Source organism: Pristis pectinata, chromosome 1 (assembly GCF_009764475.1).
Source record: "Pristis pectinata isolate sPriPec2 chromosome 1, sPriPec2.1.pri, whole genome shotgun sequence".
In the NCBI taxonomy this organism is placed as follows: domain Eukaryota; kingdom Metazoa; phylum Chordata; class Chondrichthyes; order Rhinopristiformes; family Pristidae; genus Pristis; species Pristis pectinata.
Window position 1 is genome coordinate 61,769,936 of NC_067405.1, and position 20,707 is coordinate 61,790,642.

At 36.6% G+C, this 20,707-nt stretch overlaps 1 protein-coding gene across 8 annotated transcripts in view; it reads left to right on the forward strand.

Annotated features, from left to right (window-relative positions):
• pikfyve (phosphoinositide kinase, FYVE finger containing) overlaps window positions 1-19,576 on the forward strand; it is an 81,545-nt gene extending 61,969 nt beyond the window's left edge. For 6 of the 8 annotated variants that reach the window (XM_052015546.1, XM_052015600.1, XM_052015555.1 and 3 more), the window contains 14 exons: window positions 2,071-2,131; window positions 3,138-3,293; window positions 4,415-4,535; window positions 5,156-5,251; window positions 5,334-5,417; window positions 5,994-6,085; window positions 6,287-6,451; window positions 8,855-8,911; window positions 10,841-11,017; window positions 12,995-13,098; window positions 14,946-15,074; window positions 15,527-15,788; window positions 16,438-16,512; window positions 17,336-19,576. In XM_052015546.1, the coding sequence (XP_051871506.1) occupies window positions 2,071-2,131; window positions 3,138-3,293; window positions 4,415-4,535; window positions 5,156-5,251; window positions 5,334-5,417; window positions 5,994-6,085; window positions 6,287-6,451; window positions 8,855-8,911; window positions 10,841-11,017; window positions 12,995-13,098; window positions 14,946-15,074; window positions 15,527-15,788; window positions 16,438-16,512; window positions 17,336-17,451 (1,695 nt within the window). In that variant the 3' untranslated portion in view covers window positions 17,452-19,576. The remainder of the gene's footprint in view (window positions 1-2,070; window positions 2,132-3,137; window positions 3,294-4,414; window positions 4,536-5,155; window positions 5,252-5,333; window positions 5,418-5,993; window positions 6,086-6,286; window positions 6,452-8,854; window positions 8,912-10,840; window positions 11,018-12,994; window positions 13,099-14,945; window positions 15,075-15,526; window positions 15,789-16,437; window positions 16,513-17,335) is intronic. The other 2 variants (XM_052015591.1, XM_052015609.1) reach the window with 1 other exon arrangement.
• The last annotated feature ends 1,131 nt before the right edge of the window (window positions 19,577-20,707 follow it).

The following is a 20,707-nucleotide window of genomic DNA, read 5'->3' on the forward strand; positions in this document are numbered from 1 at the left end:
ATTCAAATTGACGAATTGAATCAATACAAATAAGTCTGAGCATCTTTCAGAGTGATCATTTTTTACAACCACCACCGTGCCATACATTTCCCTCAATTTGCAGTTAGCATTTAGACTCTCTCTAATACAGTGCCCAGCTCTCCTGAGGTGACCTTTCATTCCTTCTACCCCTAAAAGATGAAGGAAAAGCTGATGAGCATCTGAGGGACACATTGCCCAACCACTTTTTCCAGTGGCGAAGAGAACATCCTTTATTGTTGGTACCCCACTTAGCATTATCCTGCAGAACACTGATTTGTTAGCATGCTCTTGGTCCTGGAGTCTGAACATCTACAGATACCTATCCCCTGTGCATTGGAAAGACATCCACTTGGTCTGTATGCTGCTGTGCAGCAATGAGACCCTGATCTCATCACCACATAACTCCAGTGCAGAGTGAACCACAGAGGCAACGTGTAGAGGCTGCCTGTGAGAGGTGAGCAGTGTGGGTTCAGGGGTGATTGTGGGCTATTGCTAAGGACTGGCAGTGGCTGCTCTGTGTGTTGACAGGCTGCCTGGATCCCATGGCCCTTCTTATCACCACTTATTAGATGTGACGGAATCTGGTGTCTCTCCCTCTCTTTGTTTGGCTGCATGACTGTCTGCAGCTCCAGAGATTTCTCTGTGATCAGCTCAGTGCTGATTGCTGGCAGTTGAAATTGTTGCCATAGAGAAATCTTAGGACTGTAGAGAGCTATGCAGGCAAACAGAGAGAGGGAGGCAGAAGCTACAATCTAATACAGTACGTGCTTATGAGAAGAATGCCAACACGCAGAGAGAACACTGCTCGTCCTTATCGGTGGCTTGCACGCGTCGTCTCTGCCAGGCTGCAGCCCTCATCACAGCTGATCAAACACCACCCCTCACAGAGGGCCTCTGCACATTGCCTCAGTGGTTCACTCCACACTTAGCCATGAGATCACTTTAACCATTTTCTTGTTGTGAGAGCACCAGCCCAGGGCAGAGCTGTTAACCAGATTTTCAGTACAGGTTTCTGCCAGCTTCCTGATATGGAAGCTTTTCAATAATGCATCTCACTATATCTATGATGCTATACTGACCTGTTCAAGCAATAATTCCATTCATGCTCTCTTTCTGGGAGTACATCCTGAAAACCAAGTGAGCCAGCAGCAGATTATAAAACAAACGTAAGATCTTATTTTCTGAAGTCACAACTTGTTTGCTTGGGAAGTTATCAACTTTCATATCTTATGGATTCATAGAAACAGCACAGAAACAAACCATCAGCCATTCATTTTACACTAATCCTACATTATCCCTTTTTTAATTATTCCCACATTCTCTTCAACTCCCCCCAGATTCTACCACTCACCTATATACTAGGGGCAGTGTACAGCAGCCAACCTGCACATCTTTGGGATATGGGAGGAAACCCACATGGTCACAGGGAGATTGTACAGAATCCACACAGGCTGCACCCGAGGGCAAAATTGAACCTGGGTCTCTGGTGCTGTGAGGCAGCAGCTCTACTAGCTGTTCAGCCTGATTTTTTTTAATATTTATTTTTATATATTGCAAACTCAACCCAAAAAAGGTACTTTTAGCTGTGTTTGTGCAAAATGCTTGTCACTTTAAATTAAAACAGCAAATGCTGGAAACGCTCAGCAGGTCGGGCAGCATCTGTGGAAAGAGAAACAAAGTCAATATTTCAGGCAAAAGATCTTTTGTCAGAACTGGGAAAGAGGGGAAAATGATTCAATTGTTGATTATCAACGGAGTAGTGAAAGTTGGATTGAGAGCGCTGTAAAATATGAGGTAGCCTGCTTGTAATGTGGATAATTTTTGTCCTACTTTGCTGCCTTGTGTGGTTTTAGGGTCGTCTTTCTTCCCACTTGTATCATTGATGCACATAGTTTTAATGCTCAGGAAAATGCACCTGACATTCTAAACAATGTTTTGTATGTGTTTCAGATTAATTAGTTTTAACTTTTGAACTGACTTTGTGGATCTCTCAAACTTTTTTTTTATCTTCCCCTTTGTTTAATGGTGTAATTTAATGCCTTTTCATAGAGCAGTACACTGGATTCTTCACCAAGAAATTCTTCCTCAGGACTACAGAATGGAGACAAAGGTTTGACTTGCCTCTTTTAAAATTGGATAACTTTAAGTGATTCCTTATCGTGACTGAATGAAAATCGAGCACCACTATCATTGAGGTCTTCCTGCAGTATATCCATGATCATGCCCATTATCAATAAAGCCACCTCACTGACCCGTAGATTGCCTCTGTTTGGTTTGAGATAATTCATTGTGCAGGTGCTACAACTTATCCATTGTTTAGTCATTATATTTGCTCTTTTACAGCTGCCGATTTAAAACTGCAGGAAGCTATATTGGCTTTATTGATAGGCTATATTGTGTTAGCTGATTAGATTTTCAAGTGCACCTATTCCCTGGGTTTCGGTGAACCAAGAGTATTCCTAGGGTGACAGTATGTGTGCTCTACTTTGGGTGGGCAGAATATTGGATCAATCAGTAGCTTGTTTGGAGACTCTCAAAGATGATATTTGTTTCTGGAAGAACTGACCAAAACTTCACATGTTGTATGTGTTTATGTGTGAATGTAATTTATCTTGAAGTGTTAAATCGTCACCCACTCTTACAGTCTCTTTGCCTCAATTTCTGGGGAATTTTAAATGGAATGAGATCTCCCTTTATCATCTGCTGTACAGACAGCCAAGATCACACCCTTTTATGCATTCCTCCCTGTGTGGAGCCCAGGACATTCAGTTGTCAGTAACACTGCACTGTCATTTGAGGTTTGAGAATGCATGTGCACAACATTGCACTGTGACCTTTCCGAAAAAATTGAGTGGTCTTTTTAAGCCACCCTTTCCAAAACATCTTCAACGTGGTCAAAAATTCTTATGATCAATCATCCCTCTTTTACATGAATAAAACATGCACTTATAGTGTTGGAAACAGTCTATAAATTGAATCTCTGTATTTTGCCAAACTTTTATTTCAAATTTATGCAAAATCATTGGCAGATGCAGTACACTATTTTATGAAATTTAGCACCAGATTCTGTACCATCAAATGTTTGTGGTCATGGTTTGTGAATATGTATTTTACAGAGGATCGCTTACTGACCAATATGGCAGCTGCCTCTACAAACAATGGCAGCTCTCAGTTACCCTCCATGCCAGATGCCTACACAGAACAACCATCTGCTGGGCCTGTTATTCCTACTGTGTCTATTACCAATGACCAAGATGGAAATAATGTTGATGGTAGGGAAATTTTATTTTCAACATCAGAGATATACTTGCACTTTGGCTAGTTAAAATTTGAGTACATTGACTGCAGCCCTAGAGAACCAGGTTATTTTACTAACTTTGAGCTATTATTTATGGACATGGAACTTGAATGCAGTTCTCCCATCCGTTTCTCTAGGATGTTACTTATTCCACTTTTAACATTTCTCCATTGCGGCCAACAGAGCATCACAATTCAGGGGTGTACAGGGGGAATGTGCCTCTGACTATCAGTATTACTGAAATGTTTCAAGGCAAGATTAGTGGATAGCACTACAAGAGCCCAGAAACTTGTTCACATGTGCTCTCACACATTATCAAACGCAAACTCTCGCTCTTTTAAACGCAAACGACACTTGCAAGTTCTCCAATGCAAATGCACACTCCCACATTCTCAAACGAGCATTTGCACACACACCCAAGCATGGGTCCGCTCTCTTGCATGCACTCCCAGGCGTGGACAGATGCACACAAACATGCGCAGAGCAAATTTTGAATGCCAACATGGGCTAGTTGGGTTGAATTGCCTGTGTATGTACTATATATTGTATGTAAATGAACACAATAGAAGTGGCAGCAAATTTGTTGTAAGTGCATAATTCCGTTAATTATGGTGATGGCCTTACAACTGAATTGTTGCATATAGTTTGGTTATTTTTATACTCCTGAGTGTTCATGGCCTTGGACAACCAGGATTGTGATGTTTAAATTAGCTGTGTGATTCGTATCTAGAGTTTGTGTTGTTTTGCCTCTTGCTTCAATGAAAATAATAATGTAAACTTTCTGATGCATCTTACATTGTAGTCAGAAAAGTTTGCAGTAAAGTGAAACCCTCACAACAGTCCCCTTAAGTTTACCATGGCGGAAGATTTGAATGCCTTTTATAATGTTGATTTACTTTGCTGGATTTTGAATAAAAGCAAGACATGTTAAGCTCCATATTTAGTTTGCATTCATTAAAGGTCAATACTGGTGGAAAGAATGAGGGGAATATAATGGAAGGGTACATGTGATATTTTGGCATTATTCCATTGTCTTGTGTTCACATGTTAGTTTTCAATATAATGAACTTGAAAAGATTACATTTACACTTGCAGATGTATATGATGGACACCTACTGGGCTCCACTGACAGTCAAGTGAAAGAAAAGTCAACTATGAAGGCCATTTTTGCAAATCTACTTCCAGGAAGCAGCTATAACCCCATTCCTTTCCCATTGTAAGTTTTGTTCCTCTCAACATAAGCCAAAATGTTTTATTTTTTAACTTAAAACAACCAGATGCAATTTTGTATCATGTTGTTCTGTATTTTATCCCTATGTTTTGATGACTATCATTTGCAATTAAGGAGATGAAAATTGAGAAATATACCCAGAAGTTGAGGGGTTTTTCTGTTTTATTTAAAAAAAAGTTATTCAATGCAAAATACAAAAGTGTTTCTATTTACTACAATGTATCCATTGACTACATCAGTAGTATAATTTTATGAAAAACCATCCACCAGATGATGACTGTTGTTCACAAGGATGCCAAGACCAGACCTGAAATATCTGAATTCATAAGTCAACTTGCACTGTTGAATATTGGGGGGAAATTATTAGGAAGTATAATTAATCAAAGTTCTGGAAATGAAACATAGCCAGCTTCTCAATTTAACTGTCAGTATACCAGACGTACTGTGGCTTACTATGCCCTTGAGAATTGCTAATATATTTAAAGCAGTTTAAAGCATTATTAGTTTATGTGTTCCGAATGAACATATCTGAAGCAATGCCAGGGTCATATGCATAAATAACAATTTTAGTGGTGTGACCATTTGTTTATGATGCTCTTTAATAGTGATCCAGATAAACACTACCTTATGTGGGAACATGAGCGTGTCCCAATTACTGTGTGTGAGAAGGAGCCAAGTTCAATTATTGCATTTGCACTCAGGTACTGTTTTAATTTTTAAATCATTCTTTTCTCCGCATTGTAATTTGAATTCCAGCTTTTAACTTCTTAATATTTCTTGCAGCTGTAAGGAATACAAGAATGCCGTCGAAGAACTTGGACGAGAATCAGTGAAGAGTGGAAGTGATGAGAGCATGCAGCAAGCAAAGTAATTGGGTTTGGGGTCAAGAGAATGGCTGTGGAGACACATTTTTGTAGTTCTATTTATCAGTGTCACTGCTCTGTGGTGGATGTGACATAATGGTATCTAGGTTCTTCAATTACATTGACATTTACTCCTTTAAATGGAACTTTAATGTGAGCAATTAGTTTGAATCACAATAGCACTTGGCTTATAGATCTTATTTCTGTGTTGTCAAATTCCTCATATTTATGTTGCTTATTTATCTTCAAGCAAGTTTTTTTTATTCACAAGTTCTTGTGACTTTTTTTTAAAAAGGGTATAATTTCTGTGTAACCTGATACAACCTGACAGCAGACTCTTTACCTCTGATATCCAGCAATGGAAAACTGCAGTCTTCAGGACAGTTTCAGAACAGGTTTTGCTGAAATAGTCTGTGATAAGTGTCAGTAGTTTTAGTGTAATGAATATTAAATCTGGCCTTATTCCATAAAGAGAGATCCAGCTGTGGATATTTTGTGCAATTAACATATCTTGTATATTTTGATGATAATCCTCAAATGAAATGTTCTATTTTCATCCTTCATCTCTTCCTTATTTCAGTAATGCAGACAGACCGAAGACCAATAGTCCTGCAAGACACTTGGAAAGTAGCAGTAGTCAAGGGAATCGCAGCACTGACTCTGAACAGACATGTAAGTTTATTTTGAAAGTCTTCTTTAGATGCAGCACCTATTTTTGAGTGCATTATGGCATAAAATGTTCAGCAGCGCCACAATTTTTTTTCTTTGCTACTGCTGGCTAGCTGGCTTGCTTTTAGTTCTTGGCAAAAATTGATCAAAATTAATTTAGAAATTTTATATATATAAAAAAAAATGTTCTTGCTCTTTTTCTAGCAAGAAAGACTTCTGGAGTTTTATCATTTTTCCGAGGTTCAGGGGGTAGAAGCCCTGATCTGTCCATACAGAGAAAAGAGACTTTACAAGGTGCAGATAGTGCTTATTTCCAGGTCACACAATCAGGGAAAGAAGGGGCAGAGAATCATGCTGCAGAGTCACAAGGTACAGTGAAGCCCTAGTCACTGACACACTAAACCTTTTATACAATGACAGTTTGTGTGCCTTTTAAACTTTGCATTGCTAACAATATATGTTTCTCTTCTTCATTCCCTTGCATAGTTACTGGATTAATACCATTACTGGAAACAACTGTTTTCCCACTGTGGTACCATGGGGGCAATCAGGCTACAAGTGCTGAGTGTTGTGAATAGGGTAGTTGCTTTAATAATAATGTGAAAGGGGATTTTCCCTCATTGGCTCCAATCACATATTTATTGGTCAATGTTATTAAGTTCCCTAAAAGTTGAAAACATTCCTCTGGACCATCTGTAATATAAGTGCCATTCATTGGTATACTTCATAATCTACATTATGTTATTTTAAAGACTTATTGTTTATATATCTTCTTTTCTCTCTTTCGTTTGACTGCTAGAATTCTTGATCTCCAACTTTTTTTCACATTAAGCTTTCTGTATGTGTTGAAATCCTCAAATAAAATATTGAATTATGTTTATCCTTCGGCCAAAAATATCAAATTTTTTTTTAATAGTGAGCAAGTCTCCTTGACTCTGAAAGCAAATTTGCCTCCATTTTGTATTTTTAAAAAAAGGATGATACTAACTCATTATCGGATTGCCAGTAAGTTGGTTCTTAAGTGTAGGTGGTCTGTATTTGCATTTCTCCACACCAACATTTTTGATTCAAGCTATGCCAACACTTAGTTTCAACTCTTCACTGAAAATTAAAGATTTTAGAGAGCTGTGCATATCATGACATTGATTTATTTTTATGTGCAATGAAGAAGTAAGTTTCTTGTGCACTTTCATTAATTTCACTAGAAAATGTCTTGGTCATTCTTTAGACACCAGGCAAAGGGATATAGCTATACTGCTGATGTCATTAAAGTTAGGGAATCTAACAGTTCCGTAAAAACATGTAGATTTTGTAGTCAGCTATAAAATAATGCCAGTAGCCATTGACCTTGAAGGAATGTGCCCATGGAGATCTAGTGATTTCTCCAACATGGAATTCTCCTTCATCCATTGTCAGATGCTTTCAGAGATTCATGGGGTTCCCTGGCATCCAGTAACTATGATATCAACCAGCTAACCAAGCAGCTAATCACATTGAAGAATTCTGATAGACACCAAACCAGGAAATGAAAAGCTCAATTTTCTGTTAATCATTATAACTAAGAATCTCACTTAAGCTCATTTCAAAGGAGTGAATTTGTATTACTCTGACCGTATCAGTTTTTTTTTAAAAATCTGTTTACAGTATAAATTATTCTACAGTTAGATAATAGCTGATGGAAATTTAGTAATGTTACTACCAAACTGCTGCATCAATGTGTACTGAAAATTACTATTTTTAGATACAATTGAAAACTTGCAACATTCAAAACAGGAAGCCTTTCTGTAACACACTGAGCTGAAAACTACTTCTTTGTTCTAACTATGTAGCACAGCTACATCAGGTATATTTAACCAAAACACACAAGTAACAGAGCAGTTTGCCTGCTCTCAAGAAGATTGAGGTATCCAAAAAGGTCTTTTTTTTTTCTCTTTGCAATAGCAGTGAAAAGTTGGTTACTGTAAAGTAGTGTTTGCATTAAAATGAAATTGTCCGAAAATCTGTTTAGATCAACATTATCTTCATTTTAAGTTGATAACACTTCAAGGTTTTGTTCAGTGTTTGGTCTCCTTGTGACTATTGTATTGAATGTGACTTCATTACTGTGTTAAATATGGTTTACACTGTGTTACATGAGAAAAGAACAAGGGCTTGATGTCTGCACAATGATGAATTGATTTGTGAATTTAAATTTGTTGCAAAGTATGGGTCTATACTAAAGTAGTAACTGAAGTTAATGACGTGTTTATTGTAATAATCTATTGAAGCTGTATTCTAAATCAGATTAGGTGCATTAAATAAGCAGGCTGTTAGTGGTTTATGAAAATAATTGGAACTGAACCAACAGTTAAATAAAATGAGGAAGTTGTTTTTTTTACATAAAACCTTTTGATCATTTTTACACTATTTTATAATCTTTGATATATTACTAAAAATTTAAACGATTAACTTGGAAATGTATATGTCAGTAAATTTGTCAGATTATTTGAATACAAGCCATGAATTTATTTTCAACTTGAACTTTTTCCCCTGTATATACTCCAAAAAGAGAATTAAGAAGCATGGTTCGCAGTTGTACTTAAAAAAAAACTGAATTGTGATGTAAATGTAAGAGAGACTGAATAGTGATGTTATCTGGAGCTTAGTATTTATCCATCATAATCTTGCAGTCAAAAGTCCAATTTCTGGCATTAGTCATATAGAGTTGTACACAAGCTGCTCACCAAAAAGAATTTAAAATGTTCCTTCGTTAAGTGCTTTGCTCTATTTTAGATGATGGTGATGGAGACAGACAAAAGAAGCAGCTTGGAAACACACACGTGGAACTGCGTAAGCATTATTGACTATTTGCCGAGCTTTGCTAGAGCTCCTCTCTTCATTTCACTTTACATGAAATATCTGTAGCTTATATTTCTAATGGCTGATTATATATAAAATAAAAGCCTGCACATTTTTTTTTAACACTGAGCAATATAAACAAAGTATGTTCAAGGTTGAGTAGTTGTTTTGACAAAGAAAGCATTGTTTACCCTGGTTTCTAAATGTGCAGTGTTTTTTATATAATTATGTTTATATGAAACTGAAATTTAGGATTCTTCTTCCATGGTGGTTTCATGAGTTGTATAATTACAAAATAGTGAAAAAATCCTGTATTTTTTTTCATCTGAGTAATTGATGTGAAGGAAAAAGACCGTGTACACTTTTATTTGAAAAATGACGATATTTGAAGCTGCCTTAAGATTCATGTATTAACTTGAGCAGATTCTGAAGGGAAACCTTATCCTGCCATTTTGTTTATAATATCTGATGTAACAGTGTTCTTTGTGAAACTCTTACTACCCCATGTACACCCTACTCACCTTTAGCGCTAGTTAACTTAGGCACACAAATCTTCCTTTACAATACCCTCCGATTCTTAGGCTTAGTGTCATTTTAGATTACTGCTAAGGCACTTTCTCCAAGTTGGAAGATTCTAGATTAAGTCCCACTCCAGAGACTTGAATGCATAATGCAGGTTGACACTTCAGAATTGCACTGATTATATGCTTCATCCTATGATTGAAACAGTTAAACAGAATCCTGTGGCATTATTTCAAAAAAGATGGAGGATATTCTCTTCTGAATATTTGTCAATATTTGTCCCTTCACCAACTGTACAATATGGTGATTACATTATTTTCTAATGGGACCTTATTGTGCAAAGGTAGGCTTTTCTCAACCTACCTTGCAAGAATGCCCATGTTTGAAGAATGCATATTTAGCTGCATGGCATTTCAATGATTCTCGGGCCATGAAAGGTATAATATAAAGTTGCTTACTTGGTACTACTTGTTTACACACTACAATAGGTGTGCATTTATATAGTGACTACATTATTAGGAATTATCTCTAAGATAAAACTATGAAATTTGCTCCACATCCCATGAAGATATGCCATGAAAATTTTTAGCATTCTTTCCCCAGTATCTTTGCTCTATTGCATTCTCCTCATGTAACACAAAGTATGAACTGAGATATTGATATTTTTAAAATATCTCACAGTAAAACAGCTAGCTCATAATCTAAGAAGGGAATGTAAACTTCAACCAATCTCAATTCAGCTGCTACTCTGCAACTCAATTCCCAATCATCTATTTCATGAAGACAGTTTGTACTATAGTTAATTTCAAAGAATTGATCTCATAACATTTAATTTAAAATCATTTGTTTCAATAACCCATAACAATCTGCAAAAATATCTTTAGTCCCCTATTTATAGGTATATTTTTTTTAATATTGTTTATCTATGGAATGTTAGCATCACTCAGAAGATCAGCATTTATTACCCATCCCTAATTGTCCTCAAGAAGTTCAGCACCTTTCTTGTATCACTGTGGTCCATTTGATGGAGGAACTCTTCCATTGCTCCATCATCAGGGGTTCTAGGGTTTTGACCTGGTCATGAAGGAATGGAAATACACAAGTCAGAGTGCTCTGTGAGTTGGAGGGTAACTTGTGAGTGGTGATGTTTCCAGGGTCTACTACTCTTAACCTTCTGGGTAGCAGAAGTTTTAGGTTTGGGAAATGATATTGGGGAAGCACAGTGGTATTTACTGCAGCCAGAGTGCACGGGAAGTAGGTGGGGTATGTGGTCTTTGACCATGCTAAAAACCAAAACAATAAGTGCTTCATAGTTTGATGACAAGCATTCGGAAGTAACCACTGTAACTGTACATTTCCACAGTATGTTCGTTAAATTTTACAAACTACTTTGCACAGAATTTTCAGATGCTAATGCCAAGTTCTACTGTCGAATTTATTACGCCGAGGAATTCCACAAAATGCGGGATGTGATTTTGGCAAGCAGTGAAGATGACTTCATTCGCTCTTTATCTCACTGTGTGCCATGGCAAGCCCGAGGAGGCAAATCAGGAGCAGCCTTTTATGCGACAGAAGGTAGGAAGAATTTGCTGATTCAGTACCACAGGATAAAGTTTCAATATGGCAATTTTATTAAACAAATAATTTGTAAGGAGGAAATGCTGAACTTTGTAGCTGGAAAGTTTAGTCAATCTAGGCAACGTAAATATGATAGGTTAACGTTGGGCAAGTTAACATTTAATTCCATAGGTTAAACCATAAGATTGTAAAACTGGAAACTCGTATGGTACAAAACATTGTAAATTTCAGAGATTCCTGGTATTTCACAATGAAAATGTGCAAAATGTCACTCTCTTTAAAAAAAAACGAGCAGAAAATCCCCTTGTTTAAATATGAATTATTTGCAATTTGTTCAAAATTATGGCTAGCATTTCTGTTGGAAACCAGTTTCATTGCCAACTGCATACCACGCTCCAAGTGAAAATGTGGATAAATTTGCATTTATTCTGTACCTTTTAAAATCTCAGAGTAGTGCTTTATGGAGGTAACATAGAACTTAATTTGTGCATAGTAATTTGTGCAAATAACAGATGAGGTAAATGACCAGTTATTTATGATCAGCAGTAAGCACTGTGGATTGGATACTGACCTCAGTTTAAAAAAATAAATCCTCACTCACCTTTGACACAGGGCTTTCCACAATGTAAGAGTGTCACATGGGGCAGCCAAAATAGGCCACACCACAGAAGTATAACCTTAGTTGGCCAGCTGAGTTATGCACTTAACTTAGTCAAAGCTGCCAAATCATCTAATGATTCTAAATATGTCTGAGAAATACAAAGTCATAAAAAAGCTTTAAAGAAAAACCTAAAGCATGTTAAAACATCTCAAAACATCTTTCAAAAATCTAAATTTCAAATAGTTAATATTTTTTTAAAAATAACTTGGGTTCTGTTTAAACTTGGGTTTAAAAATACTCTTACATCTTCCTACATACAAGTATTTTTACCCTGATACCTACCTAATGCACTTGCAACCATTCCCTTCCTTTCAATTGTAGGGAACAGACAAATGATGCCTCTTTATTACATAGCTCAGGATTATTGGGTCTAGATCATAAATGTAGGGCACTTTCCTCAAATTCCTGCTCCCACACTTACTCCTCACTGACATCTATAAAAGGACAGAGGGTGAATCATAACAGCAACTTCAGGATTTATTTCTTTCGATGCACAGTAACACAGAAGTTGCAGCCAGTTTTCTGTGGTAATTTTGTTGAATGTTGGCAGTTTCATTGACAATATCCTCCTAAATCCAGGCATTCTGCTTGGTCATTTTGTTTGACAATTGAATACTAAAGTATTTTGCAGTGTACTGTTCTTTGAATGGTGTCATGTGATTTTGTTTTAGATTAAATATTGCATCAAGATTTCATCTGCCCATACCAATATAAAAGAACAAACTGATTGTATGTATGCATACAGATGAGAATGAAAAATAGTCATGTACCATACATAGAACATTACAGCACAGTTCAGGCCCTTCGGCACACAATGTTGTGCCGACATTTTATCCTGCTCTAATATCTATCTAACCCTTCCCTCCCACTAACCCTCCATTTCTCTATCATTCATGTGGCTATCTAAGAAAACATTCACAATTTTTTTTGACTGGGGGAACAAGAATTCAAAGTGATCATTACACATTTAGAATTAGTTCAACTGTAGGATAGAGGGTTAAAAAAAGAAGCCAAGGTTTGCTGATTTGAGAGATTTCTCTGCTTATGCTTCCTCGAAATTTACTCGATTTATTTATGGCTCACTAGAGCTGTAGTAATTTTTGTTTTAGTTTTGAAGCATACCTGAGTTTAAGGGATTATTTTGAACCTCAGCAGTAATCTTGTTTTGGCAATTCCATGTGATACAGTTGAACTATTGGCGAATGTGCATTTGTTAGGAAGTCTTGTTTATTTTTAGGTGGATTTTACTCATGTATTTCAAGTTCAGATATCTGACAAATTTCTTAGGTGTATTTAAAATATTTTTTTTTCAGATGACCGCTTTATTCTGAAGCAGATGCCTCGCCTGGAAGTCCAGTCTTTCCTCGATTTTGCTCCTTATTACTTTAGTTATATTATAACTGCTGTTCAGCAAAAGGTAATTGCAGCAGGTGGTGGGAATGGGGAGGAGTTACCAATTTTCCTACCAGTTCTTTGCTTCTCATGCTCAAGTTTTTTGATTTCTTGTGGCATGGCTAAAGACTGTCTGTCTAGTTTCTGTAGTACCTAGCCCATTTAAGAGTTAATTAATGCCGGTGGCATCTGAGTAGTTGTTTCCCTCTGGCATTGATCTCTACTCATTTATTCTTTGTGGGATTAGTGGAGGTATTGGTTTATTATTGTCACTTGACCAAGTTACAGTGAAAAACTTGTCTTGCATACTGATTGTACAGATCAATTCATTACACAGTGCAGTTACAGTGAGTTAGTACAGAGTGTATTGAGGTAATACAGGTAAAAACAATAACAGTACAGAGTAAAGTGTCACAGCTACAGAAAAAGTGCAGTGCAATAAGGTGCAAGGTCACAACAAGGTAGATCGTGAGGTCATAGTCCATCTCATTGTGTAAGGGAACTGTTCAATAGTCTTATCACAGTGTGATAGAAGCTGTCCTTAAGCCTGGTGGTACGTGCCCTCAGGCCTCTGTATCTTCTACCTGATGGAAGAGGAGAGAAGTACGAATGACCCGGGTGGGTGGGGTCTTTGATTATGCTGGCTGCTTCACCAAGACAGTGAGAGGTAAAGACTGAGTCCAAGGAGGGGATGCTAGTTTCCGTGACGCACTGGGCTGTGTCCACGATTCTTTGCAGCTTCCTGCGGTCCTGGGCAGAGCAGTTGCCGTACCAAGCCATGATACATTCAGATAGGATGCTTTCTATGGTGCATCGATAAAAGTTGGTGAGTGTCAAAGGGGACATGCCAAATTTCTTTAGCCTCCTGAGGAAGTAGAGGTGCTGGTGAGCTTTCTTGGCCATGGCATCTGTGATTTGACCAGGACAGGCTGTTGGTGAGGTAATGTGGTATTTGTGCTACATAAAGTAAAACAAGTCCTAATGTCTTCTCACTGCAGTGAAAAATACAGGGCTGGATTCTCCTGTAGGGGCAGTGGCTCATTTGAGGTATGTGACACAATTTGACAGGCAGTCCTACAATTTCAGTAGGCTGTTGATGGTCTCCATTTTAGAACAGAGTTTCCATGGAACTTAGCATCCCATTGGAAACCCCCACCCTTGAATTGGCACATCACTGTAACAATCCAGCCCATTATGTGAAAAGGTCCATTTATAACAATCTCTACCAGTTGAGAAAGCAAATGGTAAATTCGTTTTGCAATTGGATGGACAATGAGTAAGGAGATTTTGCATCAATTATGTAGTGCTTATTGGGACCACACTTGGAGTATCTTGTATAGTTTTGGTCTCTTTAAAAGAAGGAAAAGTTTGCTTTCAAGAGTATGCAACAGTGATTCACGAGATTTATTCCAAGAATGATAGGGTTGCTCTTTGAGTAATATGGGAATATATTCTCTCCTTGGAAGTACAAGAAGTGATTTAATTCTTATGAGTCTTGATGGTGTAGATGCTGGGAATGTTTCCCTTGCAATGCAAGGTCTAGAACTAGAAGGCAACATCTCAGGACAAAGAGTTGGCCATTTAGGACTGAGATGAGATATGTCTTCACTCAGAAGGTTTTTTGCCTTTGAAATTCTGTAGATCAGTAGGCTGTCTTTAATATGTTCAAGACATTTATGAATTTTTGAATAGGATGGAAAACTGGAATTTGAGGTAAAAATTTGTACTTGATCTTACTGAAAGATAGAACAGGTTTGGAGAGTTGTTTGGGCTACTGGTTCCATTTCTTGTGTATTGCACCACATTTTAATTTGGCATTAACATTACATGTTTAATTTCTTTCCTTCTCCCCTCTGCCAATATGCAATACAGAGACCTACTGCACTGGCCAAAATTCTGGGGGTATATCGAATAGGCTACAAAAACTCTCAGAATAATGCTGAGAAGAAACTTGATCTTTTGGTTATGGAGAATCTTTTCTATGGGAGAAAAATGGCTCAGGTATGTAGTAGCAATAATTGAAAATGGTTTGGTTTCACTTTTGGTTTCTAATTCAAAATTGTTTCATAAGATATTGTATCTTGGTTACGTTAAAGAATTATGAAGTTCAAAGAATTGTGAAATTCAAACAATTGCTATGTCCTGTTTATATGCCCCATTCATGTACAGCAATATATGGTTTCATTAGCAAAATATATAGACTTAGAACCAAAGATGCATCAGTTGCTATTTAACTCTGATCCACTGAATAAATAGAAATGGTATGATGTCTCTGAAACATCACCCATGTTAAAATTTTGGGCTACTAACTGATATCCAGTCCATGGAGACATTGAACACTGCAGCTACACCATTTAGACTCACTGGACTTAAATTTTTAGTACTTTCTTATTAAAGCCAAGCCATGTGTGTTTTTGAATGTTCTTGTATAATTGTTTTTATCCCCCATTCAGGTTTTTGATTTAAAAGGTTCTTTAAGAAATCGAAATGTTAAAACAGAAACTGGAAAGGAGACGTGTGATGTGGTATTACTGGATGAAAATCTTTTAAAAATGATTCGTGATAATCCTCTTTATATTCGATCGCACTGCAAAGCTGTGCTGCGGGCATCCATTCATAGTGATGCATACTTTCTATCAAGCCACCTCATCATTGATTATTCCCTCCTTGTGGGCCGGGATGACACAACAAACGAATTGGTTGTAGGAATTATCGGTAAGTAGAACATAAAATGGGTTATGATTTTAATCTGTTGCACCAATGTTAAATTTTTAATGAAATACGAACATTGTTACCTCTGCTTTACAGACATGAGGTGAATCTGAATTCAAGTGGTGCAGAATGATAGGTCTTCTTTCATATTAGGGAAATCCTTTGGCCTTTCGTAGAAACCCTTTCTTAACCAGCTTGTACTGGGAATTAACACAAGACTGGCAGGAATCAAAAATGGAATACAGGCAGTCCCCAGGTTGCGTATGGGTTTCATTCCTGAGAACTGTCCATAAGCCAATTTCTCCATAAGTTCAGAAACATCCATTTTCTATAGCTAAAAATATAGTATTGTTCTACATACACTTGCTATAATTATTGCACTTCATTGATTAATTACCCTAGCGCTGCCAATACTTAAACTAGTAGAATATACACTGTATTCAGTGAATGAATACCATGAAACATTATTAAAAGTTTGAAAAATGTATGTGAGAATTTTGTAAAGTCAGGTCACTTGTAACCCAGGGAGCCCCTGTACATTGGTCCTCTGGATGTCACACTGGAAGAGCACCTAGTTTGTGTTTGTAAGTTTATTCCTTGTTCCCAGGTTATTTCCCTCAAAATAACTTCTGAACTTTTTTTTTAAATTTAGATTATATCAGGACGTTTACTTGGGATAAAAAGCTTGAAATGGTTGTAAAGTCCACAGGCATCTTAGGTGGACAAGGTAAGTCTATAAGTGATTGCTTATAGGCACCTCATACAAATAGAACTAATATTTAAAACAAAATGAGTAAAAAAATATACGACAGGGTTAAAGACTTTAAATATTGTTGTAATTGAGGCAAAAGGAGGAATAGTGTTCTTATCCAAGTTCTTTCTTTCCATCCATATAATATTTTAGAAGAATTAATTACATTTTCTACATACCATCCCACCTTTCACCAGAGCAGCATGTACTAAACACAAAATCTGGCCTTTAGAGCTTACTTGCAATCAACCACTGTCTTTCTTTAGTGTCCAAGAGTTATTCTGCATTGACATTATTTTGCCATTGTTATAACTACAGAATAACTTTTTGCTCTTATTTAGTTCAGATTTTGTTATTATACTTGTGCTTTCCACTTCTCACTATACTGTATGTTATGAGACATTGTAGTTCCACTCATTGTTATTCATTTCATACAAATAAAAATGTCTTTGGTTTCCTTTAATGATTTTTCCTGTTTAGAATAACCAAGTATTATATCATGCAGGTAGAAAGTGCAGTGGGATTTTCAGTATTTGAGTAATGGAGTGCAATCTTGATAAATAGTTGAGATTCAAATCTATAACGTACATCGTATTTTCTGTATTTACAGTGTCTGGTCCAGACCACAAAATTAACTAGTATCCAAGACTCTTTGTTTTTCAGATCTACAAATATTTAGTCAATTAAGTGTCTTGTTTCAAGCAATTAGTTTTAGTAGCATTTCAAAATTGTTCTGAATATAAATCTTGAATCACCTTGACTTTGAAGAATTGATAATATTGCTAATTTCTTTGCACAGGGAAAATGCCAACTGTGGTTTCCCCAGAACTTTATAGAACACGGTTCTGTGAAGCAATGGACAAATATTTCCTGAAGGTGCCAGAACACTGGACAGGTCTGGGTGTGAACTGCTGAAAAGATAAGGCAATACTCAAGATAACATTACCGAATGTATACAAACGAAGAGGATACATGTTCATCTTGAAAGGAAACATTCCATGAGCAACACTAAGTCAGAAACACTGAACAATGATGTTTCATTACAGTATTGAATTGGAACAGGAAGAAATCATTGGCCATTTTCACTGAGAATGTCTTAATTTTGAAGTTTAATTTGGATAAATGAAAATTCCTCTTTTGTAAAAAAAAAGAGTGCATTTAGCATTTCAAATGGTCCTATTTGAGGCTTATAAATAAGACCTGCAAAACTTGAATTTTGCTTCTACTTTGTGCTTAAAATAAAGAATTGTATGATAATGGTTCAATTTATTGAGGGTTTATCTTACAAAAGCACAGAACTGCTCTCAGATAAGTCAGTATGTGTACATACATGCACTGTAATTGCTCTTTATAACTCTTTTTGTGAAATATAGAAAATGCATGTTATATATGGGGTATTTTTTAAAAAGATTCTCCAGAGTGCAGGAGCTATGTTTAAAACAAAACTTGCTACTTCAGTATTTAGGCTATACTGCCTGTAAGTAAAAGATTGGATACATTTCAGTGTTGATTCAACTGTCCCACTGCAATATGTAGCTGCAGGGCAGATGAAGCTCAAAGTAAGTTTTCAAAATTTAGAACTGTTGCCATGATTTTCATGTTTTAAAAAGAACTTTGGATTGTAGTATTCATCCAATTGTTGCACTTTGTATTTTTTTTGCTCTAAAACGGGTACAGAAATAGATTTGTAAATAGTGCTTAAAAATAACAAATAATGATGTGGATTTTCTTGCGCTCCTGTTTCATGCCATTAACTTTTTAGAACTAATACCAGAAAGAATTATACATCAAGTTAATGTAACAACTATTAATGGTGCACTTTGAAAAATTGTTTTTGATCATGTTCAGAAACAAATTATCTGCATCTAAGATATGAATTTAATTGCAAGGTAAAATTCATTTCAGAGGCTTGTTCATGAAAAATACTAACAAAACAATATCCAGAAATCTGGAGTAGCAATGTACAGCTGTTCAGTAGATTCTATAAGGTGTTTTAATGATGCTCAAAATAGGTTAACTTATTCAAAACCTTGTGGATACTTTTGGAGAAAAAAACTCTTATAAGTGGATATTACAATAAAATATTAAGAGCAAGTGTATGACAATTCACTCGACATTTATATTGTTGAAGGCTTTAAATTGATATTTCGTTAGGTCACGTGCAGTGACGTTTTAAACTATCATGTATTCCAGGGAAATGCTAGGGCATTGAAGTTGCTGAAACTTAGCAGATTTTTTTCTGGGATTTAAATTACATTTGTAATTTCATACTCATTTATTACATTTGTGAGCTTTGGTGCTACTTTGCATTACTAGTCCTCTGTCATTAATCGCTCCTGTAAATGAACTTCATGTATTCTACATGCTAGTGTCTCTTTCCCTCTCTAATGTCAAGAGAAATACAGCAAGAAGTCCCAGAGATGAACCAGGGGCCTCTTCCACTCTTATTGGGATATATCACCTGCTAAAACATGAGTTTGGTAAGGGTGAAATGAAGTAAGGCAGACAGAAACTGATATACAGCACAAATACCAACATTGACCTTTGGGACTAAATAGCTTGTTTCTGCACTCTGTTAATTGAATATATTCACTGATACTGAGGGTGAGTGAAAACTGCCACATATTTATTTAATATTAAATAGATATGAAGTAATATTTCAATATGAATGCATATTTTCATTTTTAAACCATTTTCTATTGTCAATGTGAAGTAATTAAGATGTTTTGATAATTCTCAACAAAACATTGACTATCAAGACATTGTAATTTCGTCCTTGCACAATGAAGCTACCATGGAACCAAATCCAACCCAAGTCTTGCTGCTAGCTTTAGATTATCTATGTCTGACCTAATGCCAGTTAAAGTAATTCAAAATATTTTGAAAATGTACAACCATTTAAAAAAAACATTTCTGCAATTTGTTTACTAAACGTTAGACCTTAATTTTTTTGGAAGCTTGGCACTATAGTGGTGATGCATTAATAGTGAAGCTGTAACTTGTATGTAAAATTTCCTGGAAATAATGGAATAAATGAGTTATGCCATTGGTTGCATTGACCATATTTTGTTGGGAGGATTCGCATAACTCTACTGATAGCTTCATCTAAATCAATAAAATTTGCTTTAACTACTCAACTCATCTTTTCAAAACTAAAACAGAAATGCTGGAGGTGGAGTGTACTTGCAACATTGCACCTTTTACTCCCTCTGACTCCCCAGCCATGGCAACAGTATTTATGCCACATGAATAGTTAGAGTTCAATGTCAGCTGTGATTTGGGAAGTCCAGTCTGTGAGCTTGCAGAGAACTGTTTAGAGTCATCTGTTGTATAAGTCGGATGATGTCCAAGCCCATTGTGCATGGAAAGAATAGCCACTAGCAAAAGTGCCTCTGGCTTTTGAGGACTTGTACACTATATGTCACCTTTGATGGGATACATGATGGTCTAGTTTTGGCTGTGCAACATCCAGGTGATCTTCAGTTCATTGTCAGCAAGAGATATGGAGAGACACAAGAGGAATGACAGTGGGAGAGAACATGGAGGTTTGGGCATTTCCACTTCTCCCCCATTGTCTCCCTTCATTTACAGTCTGTCTCATGTCAAGACTGAGTTTTACCTGCACTGATGGAGGTGCAGCAGTCTAAGGTGAGATCCTGACAGCTTCCAAAGCCCAGAGAACATTGGGCAAGAAGATTTCAGCAGTCAAAGCAGGAAGCTATAAAAGTTGTACTGGAAAGAGGAAATGCAAAGATCTAGTTACACAGGATTGTACGGGTTGAAGTGCTGCACTATGTTAAATTTATTTAGCATATACGAATATTATTTCACTTTCTTATTTTGATTAATGCTTGAACAAGTGGCTTTTTAGTGTGCAAGCTGGTAAGATATGTATGTTAGCATCTCTGAGTACTTGTCCTCCAATTAGAAATCTTCTGGTAGGTCAATTCCCAAACCTCCTTAGTTTATTGGATGATTTGCTTCACTCCACTATTAGCTCTGCAAAACTGTATTTTGAGGGAGTTCTGTATTTGCTAATTGCTGATTAAACTCAGCACAGGGTTGAGATTGGTGCTTAGGCACGGTAGTGTAGTGGTTAGCGCAACAGTATTATAGTGCCAGCAACCCAGGTTCAATTCCAGCCACTGTCTGTAAGGAGTTTGTACGTTCT